General features: G+C 37.9%; 1 protein-coding gene across 2 annotated transcripts; it reads right to left on the reverse strand.

Annotated features, from left to right (window-relative positions):
• Positions 1–189: 189 nt before the first annotated feature.
• On the reverse strand, positions 190–9,014 carry LOC114755098 (cellulose synthase A catalytic subunit 3 [UDP-forming]). 2 transcript variants are annotated; one of them, XM_028943972.1, is made up of 15 exons: positions 8,909–9,014; positions 8,156–8,297; positions 7,812–8,007; positions 7,034–7,254; positions 6,748–6,862; positions 6,460–6,637; positions 5,974–6,240; positions 5,546–5,891; positions 5,297–5,434; positions 4,922–5,047; positions 4,614–4,826; positions 3,057–3,321; positions 2,474–2,676; positions 1,775–2,125; positions 612–1,196 (listed from the first exon to the last, which is right to left on the reverse strand). In XM_028943972.1, exons 2-15 carry the CDS (start codon positions 8,177–8,179, stop codon positions 612–614), a joined length of 3,228 nt encoding a protein of 1,075 aa, XP_028799805.1. In that variant the 5' UTR covers positions 8,180–8,297; positions 8,909–9,014. The 2 variants fall into 2 exon arrangements, with proteins under 2 accessions (XP_028799806.1, XP_028799805.1); XM_028943973.1 differs by lacking the exon at positions 8,909–9,014 and having other exon boundaries at positions 190–1,196; positions 8,156–8,179.
• Positions 9,015–10,627: the final 1,613 nt, after the last annotated feature.

Raw genomic sequence — 10,627 nt, forward strand, 5'->3', positions numbered from 1 at the left:
AACTTTTCTTCATATGAAATATCAGAAACATCGTCATCAATATTAATCCTTCCTGAATGTATGTTTGCAGCACTTTGTTCCCCCCACAGTCGTCTAATAGCATATTATATCCTTTTCGACAACTTATTTCCACAACTACTGTAAAAACGACGCAGCAGCAGCAGCATATTCCAACCTTTAGCCTTGTGATGTAACTGCTGATTTCCAATATTCACAATGCTCATTAAAAATGATCTAGATAGATACTTCAACTTACTATAATTATATAATACATATTTTGTCTGTTTGTCTGCTTCTCAAGCTGATCAAAGATCATACCGCCATGAAACTACCATAGGTACAACAGATGGAGCATGTGATCCTTGAGCTGCTTAGAAGTTTCTCCAGGAAACCATGAAGGTATGCTCAAGGCAATTTACACAGAGCCATGCGCAATCTAATCTAACTTTAATTTCTACTTAAGTGTCAACTGCACATGATTTAAGCACGGCATGACAGAACAAAATACAAGTCAGGCATAACACTTCATAGCAGACTTACTTTTTGTTTGAGCTAGTAGAGTAACAGAAGTGATATATTCAAACTGCTAGTTCTCTTTTCCTCTAGTTTGTCTAGCAGTTAATTCCACACTGCTCAGTGTCGGGACCCCTGACTCGAGTTATGAACGGATCAATCCGGACCCATAACAGTGAGAAGATGGAAGCGAGCAGAATGGACCAAACAACTACAATGGTTGGCGTTCGGTTCTGGCGGCCCATGAGACCTTTGAGGAAAGGATAGAGATGGATGATCACCCAAAATGCAAAGAAAAGCTTACCAAATAGTGGACCCCATGACTGGTAGCCACTATTGATGGCATAGGAGATCCCAGCAACAACACCCACCATGTTTATGATGAGAAGTGTTGTGGGGGGGATGAGAAGGGTTGTCCATTTGAACATGTATAATTCAGCGTAGTCACCTTCTTCGTCAGATGCCTTGGAGGTAACCGTGAAGTTGGTGTCAATTCCAGCAAGCACTTTGAGTAAACCTTGGAAGACAGCAAAAAGATGAGATGAAACGCCACCTATGACCCAAAATTGCTCGTTTCTCCACCACTCATCAATTCCGACTCCACTCCACCTCATCTCAAGGATACCAGTTGCGAAGATGGAAATGAAGAGAGAGATAAACCATATGCTTGCAATGTTACTAATCTGCAAACAAAAGTAAAATGAGTCAGACTTGGAATATTGTTGCCACAAAAAGCCCCAGTTTTGAAAAGTTCTGGAGCATTTAGCTTGTGAAATCACTGAATCCCTAGGAATGTTACGTTCCCATGTTTGGTTCAGGTTTTAGAAAAATGCTCCTACGAATTAACGTTCCTGGGCAAGTTTAATTCTTGTACGGAGGAAGAAGTTTCTGTAAGGGATCACTCAATGCAGAGTATCAGAAGAAAGCAATTCTCTGAAGGGGATAAGGGATCACTCAATGCAGATTATCAGAAGAAAGCAATTCTCTGAAGGGGAAAATCATATTTTAAATTTTAAAATACTAATACATCATTTTGCTACAAGGCACCACGACGATTGATGACATCAGCAAATCTTCAAATGACAAGTCATAAAATTTGATTAAGTATGACTGATGTTATTTGATAACATCTTTGTTCCACTCTTATTCCCCTGTTCTTTTTCTTTCTAGAAGGCAAAATTTCTCAACTATCATCACTTTAAAGCAGGAAATCTAAACAAACTGGTTACCAAGAAATTACAACTTTGGAGAGACAACAGACCTGGGGAATGATGAACTTATTTGTGAGAAGACAGACAGCAGGCAAGGTACAGTACATGAGAAGGGGAATGGCAGTGACTGGATAGATTGTGGTGTTCACATATGCAAACCTCTCGAGCCACTTGAGCCTTCCACCATAACCATACCAGATGGGGCAGTGCCGACTAAAAAGAATCTCCACAGAACCCAGAGCCCACCGAAGCACTTGGTTCAGACGATCTGAAAGATTGATAGGAGCAGAACCTTTGAATGCTGGGCGCTTTGGTATGCAATATATTGACCGCCAGCCACGGGCATGCATCTTAAATCCTGTAAGAATATCTTCCGTAACAGACCCATAGATCCATCCTATCTGTCACAAAGGATACAATTCATGATTATAATTAAGATTAACTGCAAACTATTAACAGAAATCCAAATAATTTAACAATGACCAACATGCAAAGAAAACCAGTCCTCATAACAGACACGTAGATCCATCGTATCTGAAGCTATGCTTTGGCAAACCACAAAGGATCCACTAGGGCGTTTAAATTTACATTTTCATCATGTGAGATTTTATTAAGAGAATATTGCCATTATATCCATTTTTTACTTTATCAAATAAGTGGTCTTCAAATTCACCAATTTGTTAGTCATATACAACACAGAGGAAAGAAATTGGGAACAGAAAGAAATTAGATGGAACGTCAAACATCACCTCACTTCCCCAATCCGTTTTGTCCTCATAACCACAGCTGATAACATGAATAGCCTCCTTAAGAAGAGTGTCAGGAGTAGCAGACTGGGGAACACCGCCATTCTCCATGAGTGTGGAAGCAACAAAGACAGCAGATTGACCAAACCTTTTCTCAAGGCTCATTTGGGACATAAGTAGTGACTTCTCATCATCAAATCCAGCACCTAAATATAAAATTGTACAAGAGGCCTTTTAGTAGCGTCTAAGTAATTAAATACGTCAATCCTTCATGCCAAGTATAAACCTTTGAAGTGTTTGCTAAAGAACAAATTGGGGGTCCTTAGATGTTGAAAAATGCCAATACGCATGTTTTTATTAGAAATCTTAATAGAGAACACCTCAAAACTGCACCCAAGTTTTGTAATTAAGGAAATTATGGGCAGTAAAGTTAAAGGTCCCTTGTCTGTTAAATAAGGAATACAAGAACGGAATCACAAAACTAGACAACAATCTTTGTAAGACTAAATGCGACCAAAAGTCCAAAACAGTTTGAATTGTAGATCATACATTAATTGCACATATAGAAGATAGGTGATATGCTTACCTTCCACTCCTTCTTCTATATCTTCCAGATTGTATATGGGGATGGTTGGGTCAGCATGCTTGCTAGATTTTTTCTTGTCTGAACCTTTCTTACTAGATTTCGAACTCTTCTTCCGACTTCCACCACATAATGAAGACAGCACCCCTGGCTTTTTATGTTTGGGTTTGAGAGGAGGTTCATAACCATATAACGCTGTCCTGTTGAAGACACAACCAGTGCCCACATAAACAGGGCCTTGAATGCCATCCAAACCTCTCAAGTTTATCTGTCATTCAGAACAACATGAAAGGGGAAATAATTATCACCTACTGACAATGGAAGCTCATGCTTTCAAACATAGCACATGCCAGAACACAGAAATATGATATACGCATGGAAGAACAATGAAAGAATTAACTAAACCCAAAGAAATTCCCCATCATACATCATTGACATCCCCGTGTATTGCAGTTCATATTCATAAAATTTACAAATCGTTATTATTACACATTATAAAAAACTAGTTTCCCAGTCTTAATGAGCCATGAATTGGTATCATTCAAATATACACAAGCACACACAACCAAATGTATATACAGATATAAATATGCATGCTCCTTTTCATACTCATATAAACATATGCCTTTAACTTTACACAATTATGTTGAAATTAAAATTATATTTTCCACATGCATTAATTTGGAGAACTTGTCTATCTTGCCATGGCTTGCAGCACAGTAAAGCTCAGCCAAATGAACAAAGATCCGTAGCATAGTGTATATTTACCGTGTTACATATTCACAATTTGCAACAACACGCTAAACTAAGGACAAATCCACCACGGTATAAAAGCCCTGCCCAATCAGGAACAAAAGATATTACACTAATACCAAAAGAAATCATTTTTCTGGTTGAGGCTGACATCTGACAATCTCCCAGAAGATGGCAAAAGAAGGGGGTTAAGAGAATGGAAAAGAAGAAAGATCCCTCAGAAAGCCAAGCATCAACAAGGAGTGGGCATGAAGAACGGTTTGGTTCCTCGACCTCAGCAACAAGCATTGCTAAGAGGGAGCTCCATCTTTTCATGTTGATTTCCATGCTCCTCCTTCTGATTACTAAACTTTTCCTCACTGGGATTCCATTATTACCCCCTCAAACACAATCTGACTTAAACATATTGCTTCACCCACTTTCTATGCAGTAAAGATACATGGGGATGAAAAAGAACCCTAATATAGATCCCCCTCTTTAATGGGATAATAAGGTTTTTCCCAATGTTTTTGTTGCACGAATAACATAGACACCTTGTTCTTTAAGCTTTTTCGGAAAATAATATACAGCACTTAAACTACAAGACTACACCAGTTGTGATTTTCTCTAGAGGAGTAGAAGTGGATCATAAATAAGTTTTAAAATTAAAGATTTGAGTACATCGTATATGCAAAGAAGGATCACAAAAATGTAACCATATGCCCCAAAAACAATAAATGCCATGCCACATATATCAACACCAATAACTGAAATAAGGTATTACTTAATAAAATATAACAAATAAATCTGTTGTCATAAAATACTTACATCAAAGAACACTGTATTACGATTTGCATATCGATCATTCCTGTCAATACCATCAAACCTCTGTGGAAACTGAACATAGCAAACATGTTTCCCTAGGTTGGGATCCATCATAAAGCACATGGCTTCCCTCAAGGCTTTGCTATTGTTTATGTAGTGATCACAATCAAGATTCAATAGGAAAGGTCCATTTGTAAGGACAGCTGAAACTCGAACCTGTAACAATTATTTTAATCATCATTAGTAAGATGAGTTATAAGAACGCAATCAAAACATAAGCAATTTCTATATTTTCTATTGCAGACACTCACAAGGGCATTCATGGCACCAGCCTTCTTGTGATGTTGGAATCCGGGACGCTTTTCACGAGAAACATAGACTAAACGTGGAAGTTCGTTACCCTCTGTGTCAAGCCCTCCACTTTGGCCCAAGAAAACCTACAGAAGGAGAATGCAGTTAAGAGATTTAACATGACACTTGCAAAAATACAAGGGATGCATAGAATAAGACTTTTACAGATGTGATTGACTATGAAGTTAGAAACATAATACAAGAATCCTTGAAAAGAGTGAGATCTAGAAACAACTTTGGGAATTGATACAAAACGTAATAATTAAAGCATAACAGGCTGTCCAAAGTCATCCATCTTCACAGAAGAAATCAATCAAACAAAAGAAGAGAACTACCTGAATCATTCCAGGATGATCTCTGGTGTTGTTTCCAGGCCACGGAGTACCATCTTGCATTACCCATCCTTCTTCAGGAACTTTCTCAGCCTTTGCAACAAGTGCATTAACACGAACTTTAAACTCCTCATATTCTCTCTGTGAAGCAGAGAAGCAAGTAATCATTGAAAGAAGCCCTAAAGGAATAGATAGTATAGTATTTGCAGTCACATTGAGCACCATAGTCCAATTTATAGGTCACACTCTAACCTTCATGGCTCTACGATCTTTGACGAATGACGTTTGGATCTTGTCTTTTAAGTAGTCAATCTTCTGTGCAAAATACCACTCTGGTGCCCGAGGTTCAATGTTATATTTTTTGCAGAAAGGAACCCATTTCCTTGCAAATTCTGCTGTCTCTGAAAGAGCTTCAAATGTAAGCATAGCAGCACCATCATCAGAGACATAGCAAGAGACCTTATCCACGGGATAATCAACTGCAAGAATAGATAGTACAGTATTTGCAGTCACAAGTGGAGGCTCCTTTAACGGGTCAACAGTACTGACAAATATATCAACAGCTGCTAGCTGCGATGGTTCCCCTTCCCGGTCATATCTGCAACTCACACAAATTTAGTATTAAAAGAATACAAAACTGAAAATAGGAAGAGAGAATCCAGATAACTGAAAATTTTTACCTCAAGGCCAGTCTGTCAAGATATGTTTCACGGTTTACCGGTAGCCACTTAGGGAATTGATCCAATATCCAGGAAATGGCAAACCAAATCTCACATATGACTGATACTAACCACAATGCATATGCATTGCGCACAGGATTTGTAATACGGTAATGCAAGAACATGCAGAGGATAATCAGCCGCAGAATAATGACCATACGGTATGGATTTATCCTAGATGATGGAATTGAAACTTTCCTGGAAAGAGGTTGCCGAGCCTCATCATTTCTGCAACACATATCATATAAATAAGTGACTAAATCGAATGGCTATGGTTAATGAGCATGCAATTGTCAACTACACATACAACATCTGGACCACAAAAATTCCGAGGTGTGAGTCATCATATACCAAAATATGGGAATTAACCGTATATGGCTTTTGGAAAGGAAAAAAAAATCCACTTGCCACCAAGATGTATCACAATCTAGAAAAGTAGATACTCACAACAAGGACTCATCCACAAGCACATCAGTACTAGCATCAATGTCTCCAGCTCCTCTTTCAGAAGCAGCTTGGCCAGTGCTCATTGGAACAACATTCTTTTCCTGCTTCATCTTCCAACCATCAACCCTTTCTTTCCAAGCTACATTGCCCAATCCTGGATCCACAGCCCTAATATTTGCTGCACGCAACATGCATCTCAAGTCATTATTAGATAGCTACATGAAGAACTAAAGCAACATATGTGGATAATAAATGAGAATAATTGCAATGGGGGGCCAGAAAAGTTACGTGATTGATTAATATCAGATGAATATGGAAGACTATGGACACGCTTCCCTCCACCAACTCCAGGGGATGCCATTGAAAGCCTCTCAGGTGAGGCTGCAGATAGTTCTCCAGAGACCTGAAATTGAAGGTTCATGAAACAAAACAACTTTCAAATATCATTAAAGGATCTTTGGAATACGTCGTTGAAGGAGAAAGCGTATTGTCCCTCCCCCGGAAAAATACAATAAGAGAAAAATAGAAAAGAAAAGAATATCAGATGCCAAGGTTAGGAAGCTGAATGAATGACCTCTTGCCCGCTAGTTAGTAAAGGAATGTGGCTATGAGAAACTTCTTTATCATAAGTTGGTGCACCAGTCTCCTCTGCTCGCCCATATGTCATGTGCCAACTTAGCATGCGCTCTGAAATTTTTTGCTTTTGGTTCTGATTCTCTAAATCATAATTCAGGTCACTAGCACCATCATTAGCAACACCATCCTCCTCCCCATCTCCAAGAATTGCAGGACTTCCTGAAATCAATTAAGAAAATAATTATGATTACGAGTCACAAAATAGCAGTTCCCAAAAATTTACAGGGTATTGCATTTTGCACTTTCGTTTTTTTTTTTTTTTTGGGGGGGGGGTGATTGCAGGGGATCACATATCAAAAGAGAAGTTGTGACATCAGGATAAGTAAATCCAATTAGCAGTGGATGCATTCTTCCTACTTCAGCTAAAGAATGTGACATATGCCATCAAGATAAAGTGATTTGTACAGATCGTGACACCTTCTGGTATATCCATCCCAATAGCAAATGACTCTGCTTTCCAGGCTTTAAGTTCATAGCCTTCCCATTACAGTGAAATAGCTCACGAAGAAAACTTCCTAAAATGAGAAAGTTATGAGCTTTCTCATTTTGACATGCAAGAGATCAACTTACTCAGCCCAGTTCAAACTTCTGAGCAAAATTCAATTTTCAAGCGTATCAGAATCTCACTTTGACATTGAGTTTTGCAGTTTGCACTATATGCATGGCGAGTCATCAAAATCAACAATCAATAGGTAACATTTTATAAAGTCTTCTACCTTTGTGCCTTTTGTACCGGGTTTTGCACTGGGGGCAAGACTGATTTCCATCCTTCCTTTCATACTCATAGCACGGCCTGCAAACCGGAAAAGCACAAACATCACAGGCAATGAATGGTTCACCATCCACAGTCTTCCCAACATTATCACCACATATTTGGCACACTTGGCCACCCAATGCTGTCTTTGGCTTTGCCTGATCACACATGCATAACCAAAACTAAGTTAGTAAACCAGGTATTGAAACTTGAAAGTGCTAGTGAGAATCAATAAACAGTAATTGAAGCCAAACAAGGAATAAATTCGTAATATTTGAGGAAACAAATGGAAAATAATAATCTCACCCCAGCTTCCCCTTCCGACTCCATAAGCTACTACTTTTCTAAAAGGGATCAAACGATAGTCCAAGCTCACTAAGTTATATAATCGCGGAGAAGATCAATTTGGAAGCATCCCCTGTTGCAGAAATGAAAGCAGCTCCTTTTCCTGTAGAAAAGAAAGCTCAATCAGACCCTAAAACAGCTTTCTAACTTCCAGTAAGATATTTCAACAGTTTGCAGAAGTGAAAAAGTTCAGATCTTTGGAATTATGTTCAGTTACAGAAAAATGTCGGGCGAACGAAGCGAAACATGAGATACTAAACCACAAAAGAGCCATTGCATGACTGAAATAAAAAAAACAACTTCCCAACTGAAAATAATAAAAATGTTCCTCTTCCCTAAAATCATTTCGCAAACAACATTCATCATCACTCAAGCCTAAACTTCGGCTTAAGTTAAAACTCAAAAGTAGGCTCGAGTTTCATTCCCTAACTTTCCCAGAAGCCAAAGATTTCAGTATTGCATTTTAAAGGCGCCACTTGCCTCAAAAAAGCGAACTTTATCACCGATCGACCGCAAAACAGGTAAAAGACCCAGATTCCGAGAAACCCCAGAAGGATTTTTCGACAAGAAGCCAAATAAACGAAAAGAAACAGACAAAGAGAGTAGAGTTATCCTAGCTCAGCAATTCTTGTCAAGAACTGAGATATGCCATTCATAAAAGACCAAGACCGCAATGACAAACCGCAAAAAGGGAATCATAGAGACATGGCATACCCTTTTGTAGAGATGAGTGAAGTGGAAATCTATAAAATACAGAAACGGCTTAGAGAATGGAGACCAGGCCGCCGACAGCTTGATAATTAGACACAGTGAGCGGAGCCAGAGAAAGTAAGAAACACATTACACACATAATCCGTATCTCTCTTCCCCAACATTTATTCTCTTAAGATTTAAAAAAAGAATTTTTATCTATTTATTTATTTGATACTACAAGCAGCATCCTTTGTTAATTAATTAATTTATTTATTAACCTTGTTGAGTACAGAACTAAAAAGCAGCGTGGGCAGACAAGTTAGCAACAAGCAACAGCTGGGGTTTTGATTCTGAGAAAGACACACAATGCCTAAATGCGGGTGAGCTGTGAGCTGTTGCCCTGCGAGCGCGTCTGGTCCTTTATTAGCTAATCCAATTTTGCCACGTCACTCACATGATCCAACGTTACACGGTTTTGTTATCAGTGTTAAACGAAAACTTTTCCATAAGCTTCTTGTTTATTACCCGAGAAAAAGTAATGGAAGTGGTGTTTCATACACACACATATATGTACATATCTATATATTCATATCAGGAAATGTGAAGAAAAAGATAAAAGCTGATGAAAGATTTATGTTTACTCTTTTGGATTTATGCTTTTTTAATAAAGTTCTATGAAATCATTGTATGTTTGCGTGCGACATACGTGTTTGGATGAAATTTTTTTTCTTTTCTTTTTCTGTTGGGTTAATAAAGATTGATTTTTTCTTAATTTCATTGTTTATAAAAATGCTTTGATTGTGGTTTAAACTTTTTTTTTACCAGCATGATTGTGGTTTAAACTTTGATCTCTTCATAAAATTTTATTTTTATATTATTGTGATTTTGTAAATTTATTTTATCTTTACCTACTATTCAAGCGCCTCAACTAAACAACAATAATAACAACAACAACAAAGCCTTATCCCACTAAGTGAGATTGGCTACATGGATCGCATGACGCCATTGAACCTTATCCAAAGCCAAATCTTTGGGTAGATTATTAATTAAAAGATCTCTCTCAATGACTTCATTAAGCGTTGTCTTCGGTTTTCCTCTACTCCTTTTTAGAGGACTCCATACTGTTTACTTAACTCTTCTTATCGGCGCGTCCCAAGGCCTTCTTTGCACGTGACCAAACCATCTCAATTGGTTTTCTACCATTTTCTCATCAATAGCAGCCACTCCAACTTTTCCTCTTATATGTTTATTACGGATCTTGTCTTTTCTTATATGACCACACATCCATCTCAACATTCTTATCTCAGCAACTGCCACTTTATGTTCATGCTCTCCCTTTAAAGCCCAACACTTGCTGCCGTATAGCATTGTCGGTCTCATAGCAATGCTATAAAACTTTCCTTTCACCTTATTTGGTACTTTCCGATCACAGATAACTCCTGTTGCTTTTCTCCATTTAAACCACCCAACTTGAATTATGTGATTAACATTTCCATCAATTTCCCCATCTTTTTGTATAATTAATTCCAAATACTTAAACCTTTCCACTTGTTGAATGACCTGGTCTCCCAATCTGACCTCCAACCTTGTACTAACTTGTCTCTTATCAAAACTGCAATGTATATATTTCGTCTTGCTTCTTGTAACATCCTAAATATTAAAAATATATATTAATTAAATAATATAAAATAATAATGCTTTATTAAAAAGAAAAAAAAAGCATTAAGCTTTTCCACCGAA

This window comes from Neltuma alba, unplaced genomic scaffold (genome assembly GCF_004799145.2).
Source record: "Neltuma alba isolate B1F8T4 unplaced genomic scaffold, ASM479914v2 tig00010231_pilon, whole genome shotgun sequence".
Classification (NCBI taxonomy): domain Eukaryota; kingdom Viridiplantae; phylum Streptophyta; class Magnoliopsida; order Fabales; family Fabaceae; genus Neltuma; species Neltuma alba.

Coding starts and splice junctions, on each gene's coding strand:
- LOC114755098 (XM_028943973.1), bottom strand. CDS start 8,179: ATGGAGTCGGAAGGGGAAGCTGGG. Junction 8,008..8,155: donor AGTCGGAAGGGGAAGCTGGG/GTGAGATTATTA, acceptor ATGTGTGATCAG/GCAAAGCCAAAGACAGCATT. Junction 6,638..6,747: donor ATCTGATATTAATCAATCAC/GTAACTTTTCTG, acceptor TGTTGCGTGCAG/CAAATATTAGGGCTGTGGAT.